Source organism: Lithobates pipiens, unplaced genomic scaffold, assembly GCF_037356315.1.
Source record: "Lithobates pipiens isolate NorthernLeopardFrog02 unplaced genomic scaffold, aLitPip1_a1.2 Scaffold_23, whole genome shotgun sequence".
Classification (NCBI taxonomy): domain Eukaryota; kingdom Metazoa; phylum Chordata; class Amphibia; order Anura; family Ranidae; genus Lithobates; species Lithobates pipiens.
This window is the reverse complement of record NW_027507785.1, coordinates 73,785,963-73,809,694: the sequence shown is the minus strand read 5'-3', so window position 1 is coordinate 73,809,694 and position 23,732 is coordinate 73,785,963. Positions and strand designations below refer to the sequence as shown.

Below are 23,732 nucleotides of genomic sequence, written 5' to 3'. Positions count from 1 at the left end.
AATATTACTGCGCTAAACCCAAGTAACTAAAAAAACAAGCAGCTACATATACAATGTGACAATCATAAATAGATATGAATAATAAATAATGTAGCGCTAACCAAATATGATGATATAAGTGATAAAAAAAATGATAATACAAATCCAATATACAAAGTGTCCAATGTATAAAGAAAACTGTGTGGGTTAGAACAAACCCAAAAACTGTGAACGCTAGAAAAATGATATAGTCCAACATAAAATTGATCATCCAACATGAGGTGGTAAAAAAATCAAAATGTAGGACGCTATCCGGTATGGAGAACATCAAAGAACATCATCAGCGATAAAAAGAAATGCGTGTGCCCTTTCCCGGAACTGGTGGACTCCATTGTCAGCGACATGGAATCATCATACAGACATGATGCCACTAATGGCTGATGTATGGAACTCCAAGGGGTCCAGGACCTCCAGGATGGAATCCAAGGAAGAAGTGGGAAACCTCCAAAAGAACCTCCAATCCTAGGAACGTCAGACCTGGATCGAGTGGTAGGATCAACAGGACTCCGGAGCCACTTTCAGCAAGGTAGTATGTGGAAAAAGAAAATGTTTTAAGATAGTGCAGATCAAAAAAAGTGGTAATTTTATTTCTAAAAAAAACAGCATACAGAGGTAAAAATGTGATCACAAGGTTAAAATGCTGGGCAATGTGGAGAGCGATAAGTCAAAGAGCCCTACGAGTTTCGACCAATGGGTCTTCAACAGGGGCATATTTTTCACTGGTTTGATTTACATTTTTCTAGTGTTCTGGGTTTGTTCTAACCCACACAGTTTTCTTTATGCATTGGACACTTTGTATATTGGATTTGTATTATTTTTTTTATCACTTATACATTATTTATTATTCAGATTTCCTTATATAGTATTATTAGCAATAATATACGGCAATGCAGGTTCCAGTCTTACACGTGTGTTCTGTCTGCAGCCTCCATGTACTCTGATATACAGAGGGACCCACCTGATATAGGAAGTATTTTGGCTCATCCTGATTATCTGGAGGCAAACACTGAACTCATCAAACCCAAGAAACTCCAAAATCCAGTAAAAGCATCTAGAAGTCACCAGGAGCTCCACCGGGAACTGCTAATGAACCATCGAAGGTAGGTTTCCTGTGTTATAAAACTGAGATTACCAGTCTCTATAGTCTGAGATTGGCACTTATGGCTCTGAAATGCCTATTTTTTTTTTATATACATTGCATTACATGGCTTTCTGTACTTGCATCCCAGTAGTTAATCTGGTGGAAAGTAGCTCGTTCCACTCCACAGATCATACCCCACTAGTCTGTCTAGTCCAGGCTTTCTCATCCAGGGTTTTATGGGGCCCAGGGGTTCCTGGGACAGGGAGCACTGCCAGGCTGACCTACACACAATGGCTACCAATGCAAGAGAACACAATGGAAAATCCCTGTGCCTGTGTGGGTTTCCTCTGCGTCCTGCGGTTTCCTCCCACATTCCAAATACATGGTGGTAGGTTAACTGGCTCCTGTCTAAATTGGCCACAGTATGTGTATGAATGCAGACATCCCAACCTGCAAAAACTCATTTCAGGGAGGCGGCAAACATATTGCAGGGAGGGGACAATTCGCACCGGTGTCAATCAGCGCAGCCTCCGTGTCCACCAGCGGAGTGCTCCCGGCTCCATCCCGGCCCCTCCCCTGGCCACAGACAGAAGACTCTGGGGCCTCCACGGCCGTTATCAATTTGGCCGCTCTGGCTGCTCTGTCTTCTGTCTGTGGCAGGCCCAGCCGGGGAGAGCCCACAGCGAAATGCGGGAGACTCCCACGACTCGTGGGAGACTTGGGATGTCTGTGAATGTGAGTTAGGGACCTTAGATTGTAAGCTCCTTGAAGGTAGGGGCTGATGTAAATGTATAATATATATGTAAAGTGCTGCATAGAAATTGATGGCACTATATAAGTATCTGTAATAAATAAATACAATTAAGTACCACATCATTTCTAAGAGGTCCAGATACAAATTTATTCCAATAAAACTCAGAGACATTCCAAAAATATCCAACACATTTCAGGGTCCAAGAGCTACTTCAGGGCTTGATTGACAACAATGGGAATAGGCAGACTTTAGGCAGCCTCTGCAACACAAATAGGAAGGTAATCCCAAAGGGTTAATCATGTCTAAAGGGATGCAGACCCTGAAACTTTCCTCATTAGAACCCTGAACCTGCAGCAGCTGATTGACAATGAAAGTCACTCCCTTTCAGGTTCACTTTGCACAGCGACATAGAAAAAAATATTTTCCTTTAGAGCAACAAAAGGTAGGAGTTATTCCTTTAAGACTTTGTTGAAGGGGTCGGTAAAAATATAAGGTTAAGCTGCGTTTTTTGGCTCCACCCACCTGATCTCCTTTCAGCTGCATAAGCAGTGGACGCATCACAAATGTGTCCCCGCTGTCGCATTCAGCCATCAGTACTGCCTGCTGAATGCAACCCATCCCAGAAGAGTGGGAGCTAAACAAGGATTGTGTGAGAGGACATTTTGGTTTTATCTGTCATGTGGCAGCATTTATTTCATTTTTTAATTAAAATTGTCATCCAGATCAAGCAAGGCCTTATGATTGCTTTCTTATTAATAACATTGGCAGCAATTTCCATTTTTACTGACAAGATTGCTAAAATACCAGCCAATTGGCTGCCTCACATGTGTACTAATTCTGTGCATGTTCATCAACTGGATCATAGCATTTCTGAGAAGTAGAACTCCATTTTTGAAAATATTTTTTTTAGGTCCCCCTCTACAGTTTAAAAAAAAAAATAGTATCATAAAATTCTTCTGTCCATGGTCCAGCACTGTCTGTCCAATAGAATCGCCTGACGCTTTGGCCAATCGGGAAACAGGTTTCACAACTTGCCTCCTGATTGGCGGGGAGGAACTTTAGTGTGAAAATAGCGAAAATTTATTTGCTATCGTCCCACAACTGGGTAAAATCAGAGTGCAATGCTCTGCTCTCTGAGGCCATCCATTTTTGAAGCCTATTAGAGACTCTGGCTCTAATCAGGTGCTTCAAAAAAACACTCCAACCCCTCCCCTCCCGCATTGGAATCCATGGTCTGGCGCTCTGATATGTAGATCAGGGAGCCGGAAGCATGGATAGGGGATGTGGTGCCCGTGCAAATCACAATCCCCCTAGAGGCTACTGTTATAAACTTAGAATTCTGACTTTCATTCTTAGAATTCTGTTTTTTATTCTGAAATTCTGATTTTGAAACTCAGACTCCTTACTATTAATCTCAGAATTCTGACTTTGAAACTCAGAATTCTGACTTGTAATTGCAGAATTCTGACTTTGAAACTGAGAATTTAGTTTAAAAATGTTAGGATGTCCCCAGGGTGCTTCTGTACAGACCAGAATAACATGCTTAGGGCTTGTTTACATTTGAGGTTGGGGATGGTAAAAACACACAGTTGGAACTGTAGTTTTACCACCCCCAATCACTCCCCTTTAAGCTGCAAAGACAGAGGATGGTGGTGTACTCATGCCATGGCCATGATGCTTTGCTTCATGACTGTGACAGGAACCTTTTGTCAAGTTAGGTGGGCGCTTCTGCCCACTGAACACGACCCATTCAAGTAAATGGATGTACTGCATGTGCATGCAGTGCACATGGTTAAGGGCACATTTAGCCTCGGTTCATATATGTGATGCAGAAAACACATTAAGTCCTGTGCGTTTACCGCACCGCATTGAAATTGCACGGCGTTCATGCGTTCTGCTGTGGGTGTCAATGTTAAACTAACGACGCCCCAAAACAGCTTGCAAAACGCAGTGCGATCGCCTGAATCATATCGCATGTGTGTTAACACCTATGCAATCCAATTCCAGTGCAGCAAAAAAAAAAGGTCCTACACCATTTTGCTGCAGATGCAGTGCGATTTAGGCCATACAAAATGAATTGCACTGCACAGACATTGCATGTAATTTGTGCTGCATCGTGGCAATGTGAACCTAGACTTACAAGGTTAAAACAGGCAGGACGTAAGCAACATATCAACTCCTATCACATGCCTTTTAACCACTTGTTTACTGGGCACTTAAACCCCCCTCCTATCCAGACCAATTTTCAGCTTTCAGCGCTGATGCACTTTGAATGACAATTGCGCGGTCATACAACACTGTACCCAAATGAAATTTTTTATCTCTCCCCCCCCCCCCCCCCAAATAGAGCTTTCTTATGGTGGTATTTGATCATCTGTGCGATTTTTTTTTTTTTTTTTTTTTTTTTTTTTTTTTTTTTTATGTAAAAATTCACCTCATCAGCGTACATCAATGACAGACAAAAATTACCTGTTTTAAAATTTTATAACAAAATGAGGTGGCACTGATGGGCACCAATAGGTGGCAGTGATGGGCACTGATGGATGGCAGTGATGGGCACTGATCGGTTACACTGATAGGCAGCACTTCTAGGTGGCACTGATTGACACCACTGGTGGGCATTGATAGGTGGCACTTGTGGGCACTGTTAGATAGCATAAATGAGGCATAATTGCCCCTTCCTTTTCGGGACAGATGTCCCTTTAAGATGAGCCGGTGATCTGCTTTTTTTTTCTCCACTGTCAGTGTGAGGAGAAAAAAACAAAACGATCACCGAGCTTTTTTTTTGATCATGTGATCAGCTGCCATTGGCTGACAGCTGATCACATGTCAAGGGGCCAGGACCGGCCTCTTACTCGGATCGGTGATCACCCGAGTCTCATTGACTCAGTGATCACAGCGCGCTCCACGCCCGCCCTGTAGGGCGTGCACAGGGGAGGCCTTCATATAACGGCCTCCCGGGAATTCAGATCCACGCTGTGGCCATCATTCGGCCATAGCGTGGATGTCAAGTGGTTAAAGTGCCTTGTCAAATGTGTAAACAAATAATGGAAGAGCAACCAATCAAAATGGTGTATTAAAAAAAATCCTGCTTGCTGCTTCTTCAATACACTTTCATCAAAATGTGCATTATACTGTATAGCGTTCAGTAGTAACACATTTAGAACGCAATTAAAATGCACCTAACGCACTGCACAAGTGTGAACCAGCCTTCCTAATCGTACTGCAGCCAAGGTAAATCTGATTTGTTCTTGTCGGTAACTTCTTAAACATCACTGATCTTTGCTGTGACTCATTGATAAATACCATTAGGGGTTTCTAACAGAGTTTTGCCAGATTGAAAGCTGTAGGTGTCCATTATCCTAGGAAGTGAGTTGGCGGCTCCATTTACAAGTCAGATGGAAGTCAGACAACGAGGTCACTGGGGAACCCTGTACGCCAGATAACCTTTATACTCACATTTGACGCGCTCACATTTAAAAGGCGGACACGGCTCAGAGAATCGTGCGGCTCTCATGGCGTATACATTACAGCTTGCTTCTATTTTAGCCTCTAAATGGATTCACCTAAAGGCTTAATACAATCTACCAATTATACGGTTAGATCACCACCCAACAATTGTTTTTCTGTTAGGCCTCCTATTCTAATTTATAGGAAAAAATGGTTAACTTCTCATCGTAAACAGCTTGGATTTTCAGCTGCTGAAATAATTTTTTTATTACAGCAATTTTTATAGAGCATTTACATATTGTACATTCACATCAGTTGCTGCCCCCCGGGAGCTTACAACCTAAAGTCTTTAATTCATATTCATTAGCCCTTGTACACACAGTCGGACATTCCGACGGAAAATGTCCGATCGGACCGTGTTGTCGGATAATCCGACCGTGTGTGGGCTCCATCGGACTATTTCCGTCGGAATGTCCGACCAACAAAGTTTGAGAGCTGGATATAAAATTTTCCAACAACATGATCCGATCGGACTTCGTCCGATCGTTTGTAGAGAACTCCGATTGGACAAAGTGCCACGCATGCTCAGATCAAATTACGAGACCAAAGCTATTAGCGCCTGAGCTGCAATCCCAGTTTGAAAGCCTGAGTGCTTTAACACCGGGCGCTGCGCTGGCAGGACATCAAAAAAAGTCCTGCAAGCAGCTTCTTTGCAGCGGTGTATTCACCGCTCCCTTTTTTTTTCAAAGAATATAGAGAAAAAGGGGGTTCCCCTTGGGGTAGGACTTTAACGCCACTTATGCAGAGTCGCAAAATAATTTAATAAAAAAAGGTCAAAATTTATTGAGAATACACAGATAAAAGCATAAATCATGGAGTGTACATGTCAACCATAACTGATACTGCAAATAGTTGAAGTAGACGGTAGGTAGAATTGATTCTTCACCCGACGCACTTCATAGTCTACAAGAGATACTCCTTCCTCAGGGATAACTAGGATACAGAGACTCTAAGAAATAAGTACAGTCAATGCCTATACATATTATTCACAGATAATATTGTAAGATGAAAAATTCCATGCAGAACTTACAATTGCAGCCATCAGGCGCTTGTGGCACGCTCCATATAGTTAAAAAACAACATCAAACGCAATATTTTGGCCACCGGAGATCGTCATTATCCTATAGGGACCCAGTATAAAGAGGAAATATATCTAAATATATGTATGTGTAAGAAACCCAAAGAAAGTCCTCAAAGAGGCTTTTTTTTCAAAGTGCCCCTGCCCATTGAAATCAATGGGCAGCACCCCTGAACCGCCGGCAAAGCGCCACTGCATCGGCGCTTTGTGGACGGGTTTTAACCCCTTTTCGGCCTCTAGCCAGGGTTAAAAGTGCCCCGCTAGCGGCTGAAAAGTGCTGCAAAAACAACGGAAAAGTGCTGCTAAAAATAGCGGACTTTACCGCTGATGCCCAGGCGCTGGCAATGTGAAAGTGCCATTAGTTTCATTTTCGTTAAAATTTCATTTTGTTTATTAATTGTCCAATGAATTCCAACTTTTCAGAACAATTAGAATTTGGATCATTCGAAAAACGAACGACCAATTCGAATTCTGTGTGAAGAATAGCCGGTTGTTAGGCAGTGGGCTGGGAAGCCGGCCGCCCGCGTACTTAACAGCCGATGAATCGTCAGCTGGCTTCCTCGCTGACAGATGAATGTAAAGAAAAGAATGCCGGCATTGCCCGGCAATAGAAAAATGTTTTTAAAAAAACGACGTGGGGTCCCGCCCCCCCCCAAGTCAATACCAGGCCCTTCAGGTTCTGTATGGATTTTAAGGGGAACCCCATGTTAAAATTTAAAAATAAAACGGCGTGGGGTCCCCCACAAAATCCAACAGACACTTATCTGAGCATGCGGCCTGGCAGGTCGTGAAAGGGGTGGGGGAGCTCACTTCCTCCCCCCTCAAGAACCATACCAGGCCACATGCCCTCAAAATGGGGGGTGGGTGCTTAGAGGCGGGGGCTCTGCCCCAACAGCGATAACCTCCCTCTGGTAATACAGACCCAAGCTTGGTAATACTGAGTCAACACAAACTGTTGCATTGCTTTATATTAGTGCCTTCAAGAACTGTCATAATCCATTACTGCTTTCCTATATACAATGTACAAGATAATTAATAAGAATCAAGGACTGCATGTGGTCTCTCCCTGACTTGGGCCTAGGGCCTACTTACAGTACATGCAGAAGCAAGGAGAATGTAATAAATACATCTTCTTCTGCAACCCTAAACTTGTAGTATGGAGCATTTTTTAGTCTTTGTAGTATAGGGGGCGCCACTACACGGGTATTTTGTTGCTGTGCCCCGAGTTTATACATCCTTTTTCTTTTTCAGCACCACATTAAATAAGCCCATTAAAGGTTCTATACTCAGTAACAATCCTCACATAGCGGATAAAATCCAATTGGACTGGTAAACAGTTTCTTTACTGGTGCGTGTAGCTTGCTGCACTGCATATAATCTCTGTCTTATACGGCAATGTCATGCATACATTGCGGCATCTCCATTGCACTGTATAGATATTGCCAGTTATTTTCCATGAGCTAATCCTAGCTGCTGAATTCCCTTGACTTCCTCTGTGTGTGAATTGTCTTGGCAAAGAGCTAATATTACCAAAATAAGCATTAGCGCATTATTATTCATTTTCTGAAAATGGTGTTACTCTGCCCTCTAGTGGTAATATTCCATATTTCCCGTCAGTTTGTACTGTCTGGATGAATTTACTGAAATACAATGATACGAAGACAAATATGCCAATCTCAAAATAATTAGAGATCAATTTTTTCTATTAGGACATAAGCATGTATTACATTCTGCAAAGCACAGTCCAGAAAATTTGCCAATAAACATAAAATGATTTCCACCCAATCTAGCCATAATTGGGACAGACAATAATCACAGGTCTGTCGTATGTACTTTATAATTTCTGGAAACATTCTCTGGCTGTCCTGTGTAGAGGGAGAGGTAAGTCAGCTGGGTGGTATTTTTTTCTGGGAAAATCCGATCTCTAAGGTATATACACTATATTTCTAAAAGTATTGGGACACCTGCCTTTACACACCCAATAACTTTAATGACATCCCAGTCTTAGTCTGTAGGGATCAATTTTGAGTTGGCCCGCCCTTTGCAGCTATAACAGCTTCAACTCTTCTGCACTGTACACACGGTCGGACATTCCGACCACAAAATCCGTCGGATTATGTCCGAAACTTGTGTTGCATACACACGGCCGCACAATGTTGTCAGAAAATCCGATCGTTCCCAACAAGGTGATGTACAAAACATATGGCGGGACTACGTAGAGGCCAGTAGCCAAGAGCTTTCATCTCCAAATTTATTCCAAGCATGCATGGCACTTTGTGCGTTGGAATTCTATACACACGATCGGAAAAGGTCTGATCGGATTTTGTTGTTGCAAAATTTTAGGGACTGCTCTCAATTTTTTTTCAATCGGAAATTTCCGACGGAAAAAGCCTGCTAGAGCCCACACATGATTGGATTTTCCGACAACATAATCCGATCAGACTTTTCCCGTCGGAATTTCCGACCGTGTGTACAAGACATTTTGGGAAGGTTTAGGAGTGTGTCTGTGGGAATGTTTGACTATTCTTCCAGAAGCGCATTTGTGTTGGACGAGAAGGCCTGGCTTGTAGTCTCCACTAGAGTACTTAAAGGTGTTCTATCAGGTTGAGGTCAGGACTCTTGGCAGACAAGTCAAGTTCCTTCACCCCAAACTCGCTCATCCATGTCTTTATGGACCTTGCTTTGTTCACTGGTCCAAAACATTTGGTGGAGGGGGGATTATGGTGTGGGGTTGTTTTTCAGGGGTCGGGCTTGGCCTCTAAATTCCAGAGAATTGAACTCTTAAGGCGTCAGCATACCAAGACATTTTGGACAATTTCATGCCCCCAACTTTGTGGGAACAGTTTGGGGATGGCCCCTTCCTGTTCCAACATGACTGCGCACCAGTACACAAAGCAAGGTCCACAAATACATGGATGAGCAAGTTTGGAGTGGAGGAACTTGACTGGCCTGCACAGAGTCCTGACCTCAACACCAATAGAACACCTTTGTGATGAATTAGAGTGGAGACTGTGAGCCAGGCCTTCTCATTCAACATCAGTGCATGATCTTACAAATTCTCTTCTGGAAGAATGGTCAAACATTCCCATAGACACTCCTAAACCTTGTGGACAGCCTTCCCATAAGAGTTGAAGCTGTTATAGCTGCAAAGGGTGGGCCAACTCAATATTGAACCCTACGGACTAAGGCTGGGATGCCATTAAAGTTCATGTGTGTGTGTGAAGCCAGGCGTCCCAATACTTTTAGCAATATAGTGTATGTTAAAAAAAGTGGCCACTGGTGGTGTACCATTTGAATTTTGTATGGATAGTATTTTATAATATCAAGGAGCATATAATGGAACTCCCACGTCTTTGTATCCCTCATTTGCTTTCCACAGGGGTCTGAGCATTGACAAGAAGCCAGAGCTCCAGAGAGTGTTGGAGAATCGACGGAGAGACAAGATCGTCCAGCAGAAGAAAGAGGAAGAGGAGATTAAGAAGATGCAATCTCCCTTTGAACAAGAGTTGCTAAAAAGACAGCAGAGACTGGAACAGGTGAGCACACAGATTTTTGTCTGCATGTAAATATCAGGGCTAGGGTACCCAGGTGTTCATATTGACTTGTATGGAGCATGGGAATACAGTAGAAAGCTAAGCATTAAGCATTATACTGTTGTGTCTGTGCTTTGGCTATGGAGGTAAGTGGAGGAGACATGCAGCAGACACAGACACAGGCCTCCTGGCACAGGCTTATCAGAAGGGAAAACAAAAGTGGTTGGTCAGGTTTCTGCTACTAATTCATGGTTTCTGGTGGTGCCCCATAGACCTTAGATCATTTCCCAAACTCACCAAAAACAAGCACATCAGGGAACTGCCATCTAAATTCTGAGAGCACATTTAGGCACTTCTAGGATTTAGATAGGTAACCTTTGGGGAATTAAAGCCTCATACACACGATCAGATTGTTGGCCAACAAACCCGTGGAATTTTGTCCGAAGGGCGTTGGCCCAAACTTATCTTGCATACACGCGGCCACACAATTTTTGGCCAACAAATGCGAACGTAGCAACGTACTACGTTGTTATTCACCTCTGTAGCGCCACCCTTTGGGCTCCTTCTGCTAATTTCATGTTAGTAGAAGTTTGGTAAATGTTGATTCACGCTTTTATTTTCGCACTTTTCATATAGCGCTTTTCAGTTCGCGTTTTTCATTTCGTGATTTTCCAGCCATGTTGCAATATCAGAGGAGATAACGTGTTATTTATTATTGGCCTTGGAGTTATTGCTTTGGCATTATTTTTTTGATTGAATAATGATTTGATTTGGTATATTTTCTATATTTTTGAATGCATAGAATGCACTTTTTGGTTAAGTTCTATTGGCAGATACCCTGTTTCCCCTAAAATAAGACCTAGCCTGATTGTCGGTGTTGGCTGCAATATAAGCCCTACCACCCAAATAAGCCCTACCCTGTTTCCTCAAAAATAAGCCCTACCCTGAAAAGAAGACCTACAAGGACTTTAACTAGGGCTTATTTGGGGGGTAGGGCTTTTATTGCAGCTATCACCGACAATCACACTAAGTCTTATTTTAGGGGAAACAGGGTAGCATGTCTAATTTTATTTGTTTTCTTTTTTTTTTAATGCACAATAAAAAAAAATAGTGTAGAATAATACTTGGCTATGTGTTTTACTTCAAATGACAGTTTGGGAGTAGGCAGTTGATATCACTAGAAAAAAAAAGCCTTTGAAAATTTTGCAATAGCGTTTTCAATAACTCCATCAGTATCCCCAGCAAAGCAGCTTCATTATTATCCTGTTAAACTTCACATCTGAACCATTTTCCATCTTTCAGCAGCTTGCATACAGTGCTCACCGATTTGCAGAATTCTTTCCAGTGCCTGGGAGCTGCTGGGTGTCTGGGAACCATAACCTGTTGTGCAAAGTATTGAAATGATGCAGGAACATACAACTACATACACTAAGAGCCGGTTCACACTGGGGCGACTCAGATCCGACTTCAGGTCACCCCTAGTAGCCTCAGGTCGCGCTACATGTAAAAATTAATGTAAGTGAATGAGAGCCGTCTTAATGCACACTACTGAAGTCGCTTCGACTTCAGAAAAGGTTCCTGTACTACTTGTATCCGACTTGTAGGCGACTGGTACCCATTGATTTCAATGGAAGTCGCCTCCAAGTCGGATCTCTGTCTAGATGGAGGCGACTCTCACAGAATTATCATGTCTCGAGAGGGAACTCCACGCCAAATTTATTTGAAAAAATTTGCCGTGGGTTCCCCCTCCGGGAGCATACCAGGCCCTTAGGTCTGGTATGGATTTTAATGGGAACCCAAAACGACGTGGGGGTCCCCCCCAGATCCATACCAGACCCTTATCCAAGCACAAAGCCTGGCCGGTCAGGAAGGGGGTGGGACGAGCGAGCAACCCCCCCCCCCCGACCCATACCAGGCCGAGTGCCCTCAACATGGGGGGGTTGGTGCTTTGGGGACAGCACCTCGTCCCCATGTTGATGAGGACAAGGGCCTCTTCCTGACAACCCTGGCCATTGGTTTGCGGGTGTGGGGCTTATCGGAATCCAGGAGCCCCCTTTAATAAGGGGGCCCCCAGATCCCGGCCACCCACCCTATGTGAATGAGTAAGAGGTACATCGTACCCTTACCCATTCACCTGGGGAAAAAATGTCAATAAAAAAACACAACACAAGTTTTAAAAGTCCTTTTATTAAGCAGCTCCGAGGGTCTTCTTCTGATGTCGGGGGGTCTTCTGACAACTTCTCCGCTCTGTTCGGCCTCTTCTCCTGGTGTCCGGCGTCTTCTCCCGGGCTCCTCCGCTGTCTTCTTGCAGCTCTTTTACTAGCGGAGGAGCCCGGTCTCCTCCGCCCTTCTTCTCTCTTCTCTCTTCTTTCTTCTTTCGATGTTGACCCAGCGCTGCCTTCCACTGTACTGGCTTGTGCGACGTGCGCGGTGACTTATATAGGTATGGGGCGTGGTCACCGGATGATGTCACACGGTGACCCCACCCCTTTATGAAGTCACAGTCCTAGCATGCCCCGGGACTGTAACGTCATAAAGGGGCGGGGTCACCTTGTGACATCATCCGCTGACCACGCACCATACCTATATAAGTCACCGCGCACATCACACAAGCCAGTACAGCGGAAGGCAGTGCCAGGTCAACATCGGAAGAAGAAGGACAGAGGGCGGAGGAGACTCCGCTAGTAAAAATACTGCAAGAAGACAGTGGAGGAGCCCGGGAGAAGAGGCTGAACAGAGCAGAGAAGTTGTCAGAATACCCTCCGACATCGGAAGAAGACCCCCGGAGCTGCTTAATAAAGGACTTTTAAAACTTGTGTTGTGTTTTTTATTAAAATGTTTTCCCCAGGTGAATGGGTAGGGGTACGATGTACCCCTTACTCATTCACATAGGGTGGGGGGCCGGGATCTGAGGGCCCCCTTATTAAAGGAGGCTCCCGGATTCCGATAAGCCCCCTGCCCGCAGACCCCAACAACCAACTGCCAGAGTTGTCTGGAAGAGGCCCTTGTCCTCATCAACATGGGGACGAGGTGCTTTGCGGCCCCCCTTCCCCAAAGCACCAACCCCCCATGGTGAGGGCACGCGGCCTGGTACGGCTCAGGAGGGGGGGGGCACTCGCTCATCCCCACCCCCTTCCTGACCGGCCAGGCTTCGTGCTCGGATAAGGGTCTGGTATGGATCTGGGGGTGACCCCCATGCCTTTTTTTCGGCGTAGGGGGTTCCCCTTAAAATCCATACCAGACCTAAGGGCCTGTTATGCTCTTGGAGGGGGAACCCACGCCGTTTTTTTTTTTTTTGTTTTTTTTATATTTGCCGTGGAGTTCCCCCTTGAGAGCTCGTTCTCTGATTGGCCATGACAAAAGTCGCCTGCCCTGGGGCGACCTAAAGTCGTGTTGTAAGTCTCCCAAAGTCGTGTTGACAAGTCGTGTCCATGTTGCCTCCAAAAGTCGCGTTAGAAGTCGTGTTGCCCCTGTGTGAACCGGCTCTGAGAGAGACAACACTTCCTCTGATTATATCACCACAGATACACACTACAGTGCCACCCGCTGGATAGATAGGTATAATGCATACAGTATTGTCAGTTTATCAGCAGCCATGCGGTTATACTTCCAACAAGTTCCTCTTTAAAAAAAAAAAAAATGTTCTTTTTACTTTTTCTAGCTTGAAAAGGAACAAGAAGAACCGAAGGAAGAAGGTCATGCCCCAGAATTTATAAAAGTGAAAGAGAACTTAAGGAGAACGGCCACACTACCCAGCGATGACCGAATGTTGTAGTGCCAGCAGGCTTGAAGTTTTCTGTCGAGCTGAATTCATCGCGAAACCTGGGCATCTGTGTACTAGGCTGACATTGCAGACGTGTCTCTTCAAGGAATTCTCCCTAGTCCTAACTGCAGTGCGTACCACAACTTCCTGTCCACAGAAGCGGAGTGCCGCTCTATCTACAGCCACTTCAGTGTTGAATACATGATGCTTAGCCCTATCACCTGGGGGGGGGGAAAAAAACTGTTACATGACCGCACGTGGCTGTGAAGATTTGTGGCTAAGCTGATGTGTTGCCTACGCTTTCCGTGTGACATCACTTCTTCTGTAGGTTGCCATGTGTATGTGCTGTACATCCTATCATACGTGGAGAAGGGACTGCCGGTACGGGAGACTGGCAAACATCATGAATATAGTGGAGTTTGCTGCTTATATACTCTGCATGTTGTGTACAAGATGCAAGTGTTTTATAGCCATAGGTGACTGCCATATGAGGTGTTGTCACATGACCAATCAAGGCTTCTGTGCTGTATCCTCCCCATAATGGGGGAAATGCTACATTCCAGTTGATGTAACCACCAGAACTTCAAGATCTGAGAAACAAGTGCATTCCATGGTACTGACCAGAGAAAGAGCGCATTTTTGTTTTCAACCACAAGGTGGAGCAGTGCAAACGCACAACACTTTTTCCAAACTCCAAAGGAGTTTGGCAAACCCCTAATGAGTTATGGACCCCAGAGCCAGCGACTTGATGTTGCTGAAATTCATTTTGGGATTCACCTAGACACAACAAAGGTCTAAGGTGCTTTAGATGATTTCTCAGGCATAGATAAAGGCCAGTGTGTGTTCAAGCCTTAATGATATACAGCTTATGAAATTAATGAATACCAGTAAAAGGAAAGGGATTATATTCTTCAATGCTATACGGTAGGATAGGCTTAAATAACTATGTAATAATATAGAACTGTGCCCCTGAAGTATTGCACTTTTGTCACGGTAAATGGTGAAAACGTTGAAATCTTGAGTTGTGTTGAGTACCGTGATGGTACTTAATGGAGACAGATAAACAGATATTTGCCTATATTTGACATTTGGATGAAAAGCAAAATGTGCATGGGAGAAACTGCCCATCAGAATGCATGGCATTGCCTACAAAGTGCAAAACATCTAAGTGTTTGAACATCTGCCATGTCCATCCACAGCCTCAGGACCTTCCTGACATAAGTGAAGAGTACCTGTTTTTTGGATAAGCAGGCCAGTATCTCCATAAGAGGCAGCTTGTCCAGAACAGGTCCTTCTTCCTCTAGCTCAGATTATCTTTTTAGAACAGTTACCCCAATTCTGTAGGCTTAACAGTTGAGTTGACACTTTTCAAAAAGGCAGTAGTGACATCGCGCAAAGGTGTTCACTTTATTTACCAATTTCTTTTTCAAAGCAATTTGTTTGTTTTTTTTACACTTAAAGGTTTTTTCCACTTTTGCAGTCAAATTTGAGCAAATCACACCGTATGTTTGTTTTGGTGTTCCCATTCACATAGCATACCAAAAACTTTGTTTTTTATATGTTTCTTACCTTTTAGATGTTTCTAAGAAGGTGTCAAGGCTGATTCTAATGCCCTGTACACACCATAGGATTTTCCGACAACAGATGTTGAATGTGAGCTCGTTGTTGCAAAGTCCGACCATGTGTATGCTCCATAGAACATTTGTTGTCAGAATTTCCGCCAACAAATGTTTGAGAGCAGGTTCTCAAATTTTCCGACAACAAAACTGGAAATTCCGATCGTGTGTACATAAGTCCGACGCACAAAAATTCACGCATGCTCGGAATCCAGCAGAAGAGCCGCACTGGCTATTCTCGGCTCATCGTACGCACGTCACCACGTTCTTGACATTCGGAATTTCCGAGAACATTTGTGTGACTGTGTGTGCAAGACAAGCTCGAGCCAACATCCTTTGGAAAAAAATCCACGCTTTTGTTGTCGGAAAATCCTATCATGTGTACAGGGCAAAAGAATTGTTGGACACACATGGGTTGATTTACTAAAACTGGAGCATGAAAAATCTGGTGCAGCTTCCAAAGCTTGATTGAACAAGCTGAACTTAGAAGCTGATTGGCTACCATGCCCAGCTGCATCAGATTTTGCACTCTCCGGTTTTAACAAATCAACCCCACAGTGTCTTTGTCCCCACAAAGGCTGAGCTATGTCTCATTAACATACAGTGCAGGGGAGCAGTTTCTAAATTTTTTAACCATTTGTTAGGACAGAGTTCAAATCTAGTTTACAGCTAATAATAAAGGACTGCAAACACAGTGCAGACAGGATTAATTATATTAAACATTACTCCACAGCCCTCTCCTAAACATTACAAAGCAGGGAGAGCGTGTAAAGATTTTTAAGCAAGTAATCACGTAAAAAGGTAACCAGATTTTTTTTAATTTATTTTTTTAAAGTAATTTTATGTTAATGGGAACATGTAACAAATGAAAAGTTATGCCGCGTACACACGACCGGACTTTCTGTCAGAATAAACTCAGACGGTCTTCCCGACCGAGTTCCGTCCGAATGGACTTGCCAGCACACGATCACACCAAAGTCCATTTGTTTCTAACGCAATAACGTACGACAGGATTATAAAAGGAAGTTCAATAGCCAGTAGCCAATAGCTGCCCTTGCATCGTATTCGATCCGTCGGACCAGCATACAGACAAATGTTTTTCCCAATAGAAATTGATTCAGTCGGAAATATCTAAAGCATGTTCTATTTCTAGGTCCGTCTGAATTTTTGAAGAAAAAAGTCAGATGAAGCCCACACACGATCGGAATATCCGATGGAATGATTCCATCGGACCTTTTCTGGCGGAAAGTCCGGTCGCGTGTACGCGGCATAAGTTATCCAAATTTGGCTGCAAAAGTCCCCGTTACATCAGGGTCCCCACCAGAGTCCCCTTTACATCAGAGTTGCCCCATCAGATCAGGTTTCCCATCAGAGTACCCCGTTTATCAGGGTCTCCCTCAAAGTCCCCATAACATTAGAGTCCCTGTCAGAGTTGAAGCAGAGATCATAGGCAGCCTCTGCTGACCTGAATCCTCAATCTGTGCACATTTAGTACATGCCACTGCCCTTAGATGCGGACTGGATAAAATCTTATAGCAGCCCAGATCTGGCCCATGGGCCGTAGTTTGGAGACCCATGGCCTATAAAATAAAATATAAGAAAAGGTAGAAATTGGGTGTTAGATACAAGTGGCGAAAAAGGCATTAATTGAACCCAGATTGAGTCACTTAAAAGAATATGGGTAAGGTCATGATGAGCCTCAGAGCCAGGCTGGGGTCAAAGCAGAATTTTGGTTGGTGTTGGGTCACCACCTTCCATGGGGCATCAAAGCGGAGATGCCAACAGAAGCTCAAAAGCTAAAATGACTTGTAATGAATTCCAAACTAGAAGCCTAGGTCAGCGTGGTCCAGTAGTGATACTGCCAGCATTGGAAGTACCCTGAAAAATCCCATCACGACTCGGTTTTCATCCACTGATCTTTCCTATTGAACATCGTGGTCCTATCAGATTATAGTGTATTCCTATGTACTAAAAATGAAATGTATATTTATTTTGGCATTACTGTAGTATCAGATATTTTTTATATAGCCTTCTAATGAAAATGCATTATAATATATAAATCATTGATATATTGTATGTTGAATACAGCACAAAGTATTTTTTAACAAAGCCAATCAGACCATTTGTATTGCTTGATTATGCTTGTGATGTTGCACTTTATCAGTTTTATTCAGTATTCAGTGTGGAAAGATGGTCATGTGCAAATCAAAACAAGCCAACCAGATACCAATTTTCTACAGTCATGTTAATGAGAGATGAATTTTGGTTGGCTAATATGCATTGACGCACTTTGCACATAGCTTGGTTGAATAAGCTTGTGTGTATATTTAAGATTTATCCCCTTTTTATCTTAATAATAACCTACAAAGACTCACTTAATACATTATATTTCATCAACTGTAAAAATGAATTTGTATAGTAAAGGGCTTTCATTGATGAATGAATCTTTCATCCTAGCTTTTGACCTGTATAATGTATTACCTGTTGCACCTCCTACAGGTGACAGATGGTATAACATTCTGAGTTTTTAGAGGTATTTCATTTTTGCAGCCGAATTGCACTCTCTATATTGCTAAGAGTGTCTAAAACTCATTTAAATAAAAGTAGAAACAAGGCACTGTCTATACATTTAAAAAAAAAATCTGTAGGTTCAAGAGTCCAAAACTTATTTTGATATAATCATTCACAGTAGACAAACAGACAGAAGGCAGCCAACGTGTTTCAGGGGTAAAATCAATTCTCTCTTCTTCAGGGCTTGAGTCTTTCAATTGTAGGTCTCTTAAATTGGCGTAAATCCTGGAAGTATGAAAATTACAGGAAACCTTGGCTCTGTGCAGCATTGAGAAAAAGTGGTTTTGCCAATTTAAGAGTCCTACACAATCAACAATTTAAATGGAAAGCTTAAAAAAAAAAAAAAAAATGTAACCTCCCGGGCGGTATGATTACGTCAGATTTTTGATGCTCAAAGCGCTACATTGTTTTGCATGAATATTTGGCATTTTATATTGTAGGCCTGTAATTCTTATTAATAACTCACTTAAATCTGCCCAAACAGGAGTCTGGTAGACATCCCGTGTATGATAAAGTTTAAAACACGAAATCATAAATTATAATATTATAAATAACTAAAACAAATATTCAATAATGTAATCAAATTAAAAAACACAGAAATTTGCTCAGTTGCTGAATTGTCACAATCGTCTTTTTCAGTGTTTGATGACGAATTTCCTCACAAATCACTATCGCTCAATTCTGCAAGTGATTCTAATTTATTATCGCTGTTTTCTAGCTGGCCTAAAACCTCTTTTGACATAAAAGGACACTTTTTGGTTGTTATGGACAATCTTCAGTTTCCAGGCAGAAAGAACAGTATATATAATATAAACCTGCAGGCAGGGCACCTGTAAGATTTATGTGTTATGTATTTTTTACTTTTTAAATTTGGCGCCGGTGTTCTGCCGAGAACTGTCCCCCCATCGGATAGGCACAGCGCTTGCGCAGTACGGAGGACAAGGAGACGCCTAAGGTCTCCGAAGATAAACGGCGCCTGTGCACTTAATAGTACCTTGTGCCCTGAGTCCAGGTTCAAGCCCCACCATGCAAGTGGACATACAGTAGATGATGTTAAACAGCACTTAGTAAGAGGGCCCCTCGCGGGCTTGCTTCACTCGCCACGCTTTGGGCACGGCCTCGCTTCGCTCTGCAATTTTTCATTAGAATTCTATGTCCACTCGGATGGTGGGGCTTGAACCTGGACTCAGTTAACAGGCGTCGTTCATCTTTGGAGACCTTCGGCGTCTCCTTGGCCTCCTTGGCAAGCGCAGTACAGGGCGGACACAAGATAAGTAAGCTGTATATGGATCCTGTGATGCAATCCCGAGTGTGGTTCGGGGTTACCACTTTTGGTACTGAAAATTCACCCCGAGCCACTCTTGGGAATACTGCTAGGGAGGTTAAGCAAATTTTTTTAGGTATTTCCATTAAAAAGTCCAAAGGAACAAAAACACAAAATACTACACCAGTAGTACAAGTTGCATATAAAAAACGCCTCTAAATTGCTTGGGTATGCTTATGCTAGGTGCAGGGCAGGACTTAGGGTGGTGGGGGCCCCTGGGCTTTAGTCACTTTTGGGCCCTACCTTCTATACATTACCGTATTTATCGGCGTATAACACGCACCCTAAGTTTAGGAGAGATTTTAAGGGAAAAAACTTTTTAGGAGGGAAATTTAAAAATGGCACCGCTGAGATCCAGAGTCCTGTGTATCTTGACGGCTCTCAGGTCCTCTTGGTGGCTCTCGGGTTCTCTCGGCGGCTCTCGGGTCCTCTTGCAGTCCCGAGCGGAGCTGAGAGTAGCTGAGTGTACTCGGTTCGGTTCACAGTCACGCCCACTCCCTGTGTTATGTCCATCATAGGGCGGGACTGGGCGTGACTGTGAGCCAAGCCGAGTACACTCGGCTATATATCTCGGCGGGCCCCCTATTGGGCGGGGCCCATGGGCTTGAGCCCAGTGAAGCCCAATGGTAAGTCCAGCCCTGGCTAGGGGTGAATGGGGGCTAAGGCATTAAAAAACTCTGACAGCCATGAGCATGACTCCCAGAGGCATGATGGGATTTGTAGTTTCACCACAGCTGGAGTGATGAGGTTGCCTACCCCTGGATTCGATTTTACTGCAGCTAAAATGTTACCACTCACAGATCACTATGTCACCATATAGTTGTTTAAAAAAAAACATGGGGATTGATTTATGAGAACTGGAGAATGCAACATCTGGTGTAGCGGGTCAGGAAAGCCAATCAACTTCTAAGTTCAGAAGTTCTGAAAGCTGATTTCTTTGCAGAGCTGCAAAAGATTTTGCACTCTCCAGTTTTAGTAAATCAACCCCGTGGCATATGTTAAATTCCTTTTAAAGTTGATTATTTCACTATTTTTATGTATACAATAGAGAGATTATATATACATAGACATAAAGATAATGGTCTCATGAAATGCACATTTATGAGTTTAATATTTTTTTTTTTTTCATAAATTAACACAGCCATCAACATTACAATTTTGAGTGTCTGTTTTTCTATCTTCACATGTGGATTTCTTGTACCTGTTTAAGTATTAGATACCATTGTATTCCAGATAGAGGAGCCGCAACTCTGTATTATGCTCATTAAAATCTTCAGTTACTTAACATTCCACAGGAATACAAAGCCTTAATACAGATAAGTTGACGTGTTTCAGTCTTGGTAGGCTTTAGTCATATTACTAAAGGCTATAACACTTCACATCACTGTATTAAAATGTTTGTCACCCCAGCATTTCATATTCCTGATATGTGCCTAATGTACCATAAACTTGTATGAAAAAGTATCCTGTTCTCTTTGTATTGTTTCTTTTTTGTGAAATCCCTAGTGTTCCTGCCAGTCCCTCTGATTTCCTATTAAAAACTGACCACACTAGACATGAGAGCACAGTGTGGTCAGTTCCTTCGTAGTGCTCCTCCAATGATCAGACTTGTCCTGACACAACCCCCATGCACCCCCCTTCCCCACACAGCCTTTCACTGGGAAGTTCGGAGTACTGTTATTTGCTGATGCTTCTCCTCCCCCAGCTCTTATGCAGCTGAGAACCGAGGAAATGTGATCACTTATAAAAAAGGGAAAAAAGGTATTTATCATGTTTTTTATATCTATACACAAATGTTTTGCCTTTCATTTCTATTTTAAACTGAATGGGTTGTTTTACAAGGTGCTCGTTTTTCAATCACTTTAAGGTTGTGTGTTCCTTTGGAATTTTAAATAAATTACAATTTTAATGATCACACTACGAAGTTGCATATCCTCTATTTGGAATTATTTAAGACAACTACTATTTGTGTGTTTTTCTTTGCATCCCAAACAATTTTCCTGCCAATTGTGGCTTAAATTTTAGTTGGTCTACCTGACCATGATTTGGTTTCAACAGAACCCCTCATTTTCCACTTCTTTATTAGAGTTTTAACACTGCCGATTGGCATTCTCAAATCCTTGGATATCTTTTTATATCCCTTTCCTGTTTTATACAGTTCAACTACCTTTTCCCGCAGATCCTTTGAGAATTCTTTTGCTTTCCCCATGACTCAGAATCCAGAAAGGTCAGTGTAGCACTGGATGAAAGATGCAAGGGTCTGTCAGGAGTCCACAAACTCATTGACCTTTTATACACACACACACTAATTACAAGCAAACAGATCACAGGTGAGGATGGTTACCTTTTAATAGCCATTCAAACCCCTTTGTGTCAACTTGTGTGCATGTTATCAGGCCAAAATCTCCAGGGTATGTAAACTTTTGAACAGGGTCATTTGGGTAGTTTCTGTTTTCATTATCTTTTAAAAAGAGTGAAAGAAAAGTTTTTGGACCTGTGGAGGGGGTATTATGGTGTAGGGTTGTTTTTTCAAGGGTTGGGCTTGGCCCCTTAGTTCCAGTGATGCTGCGTGCACGGGACTGGACTTTCCGGCAGACTAGGTCCAATGGAATCAGTCCGTCAGACAATCTGATCATGTGTGGGCTAATCCGATCCTTTTTCATAAAAAAAAAAATCAGACGGACCTAGAAATAGAACATGTTTCAAATCTGTCCAATGTCTGACAGACCAAATACGACACAAGGGAAGCTATTGGCTACTGGCTATTGACCTTCCTTTTTTAGTCCCATCTTACGTCGTCATATTCAAAATGAACAGACTTTCGAACGGACTTAGTGCATTTGTGTGTGGCCAAGTCTATTCGTTCGGAAGTCTGTCGGAATTCCGCCGAAAGTCCGTTGGGAAAACAGTCAGACCTAGTCTGCCGGAAAGTCCGGTCGTGTGTACGCGGCATGAAGGGAACTCTTAAGGCATCAGCATACCAAGACATTTTGGACAATTTCATGCTCCCAACATTGTGAGAACAGTTTGGGGATGGCCCCTTCCTGTTCCAACATGACTGCACACCAGTACACAAAGCAAAGTCCATAAAGACATAGGTGAGTTTGGGGTGGAGGAACTTGACTGGTCTTCACAGATTTCTGACCTCGACCCGATTGAACACCTTTGGGATGAATTAGAACGGAAACTGCGAGCCAGGCCTTCTTATCCACATCAATGCCTGACCTCACAAATGCGCTTCTAGAAGAATGGTCAAACATTCCCATAGACACACTCCTAAACCTTGTGGACAGCCTTCCCAGTAGAGTAGCTGCAAAGGGTGGGCCAACTACCCTACTGACTAAGACTGGGATGCCATTAATGTTCATGTATGTTTTGGTAATACAGTGTATGTGTATTGATGGCCTGCCATTGACTTCTATGGGCATCCCAACTAACTACTATCGTAGTTGTTCAGTAATGCCGCGTACACACGAGCGGACTGTATGGCATACTTAGTTCGTCATACAATCCGATGGACAGTCCGTCGTACTTTCCACTGAACGGACTTGACCACACACGGATTCACAAACAGTCCGTTGAAAGCTTGCGCGATGACGTGTACAGCACGTACGACGGGACTAGAAATAGGAAGTCCAAGACACAGCAAAGCACCCTTCCGCCGTGTAAATCCTTTTTGGGCATGCGCCATTCTTAGTCCGTCGAACTAGCATACTGACGACCGTATTGTCCGCTGAAACCAAAGTACGACGGACAGAATTTCGAAAAAACCGAAATACTTAGTACTCCGGACTGCACGCTGAAAAAGTCAGCTGAAGCCCACACACGAGCGGATTGTCCTCTGAAATGTGTTTCGACTGACTAAGTACGCCATACAATCCGCCCGTGTGTACGCGGCATAAGCTTTAGTGAATCAGAAAAAAATCACTTTGACTGCCCAGTTGAGTGCAAAGGAAATTTAAAAAAACAGGATATTTACTCGCACGATTGAATGGTTGAAGTGAACGCAGCTTTGCCCTATTCCCTTTTTTGCATGAATAGTTTATTGTATACTCCTTTAGTAAATATACATTGACCATCGGCTATCAATCTGAATCTAGTTAAAAAAAAAAAAAAATACAAAAAGCAAATCTTTAAAAAAAAAGTGCTTTAAATACAATTCCATTTCCTTTCTTCAGTTTTCTCTATAATGACTTTGTGTTTCTAGATATAGGACTCCTATTCCCTCCGATAATAAATTTATACTTGTAAAAATGTCAGATGTTAGAAGGTTAACGCCAAGCATCCTTGATCTGTACTGACATGTACACGGCGCTGGCATTTTCCAAATGAACTTTATTTATATATCACAGCTGACAGGAAGGTTAATCCATACCGAGAGAAATGTTAATATTAACACAGGTGTCTTATTGCTAAATGAGTTTTCAATGGAGTTTAGGCCCCTTTCACACGGGACGGATCAG

At 43.0% G+C, this 23,732-nt stretch overlaps 1 protein-coding gene across 2 annotated transcripts in view; it reads left to right on the top strand.

Annotated features, from left to right (window-relative positions):
- FAM107A (family with sequence similarity 107 member A) overlaps window positions 1-20,733 on the top strand; it is a 241,977-nt gene extending 221,244 nt beyond the window's left edge. For both annotated transcript variants that reach the window (XM_077451889.1, XM_077451888.1), the window contains 3 exons: window positions 965-1,139; window positions 9,842-9,998; window positions 13,657-20,733. In XM_077451889.1, the coding sequence (XP_077308015.1) occupies window positions 965-1,139; window positions 9,842-9,998; window positions 13,657-13,770 (446 nt within the window). In that variant the 3' untranslated portion in view covers window positions 13,771-20,733. The remainder of the gene's footprint in view (window positions 1-964; window positions 1,140-9,841; window positions 9,999-13,656) is intronic.
- The last annotated feature ends 2,999 nt before the right edge of the window (window positions 20,734-23,732 follow it).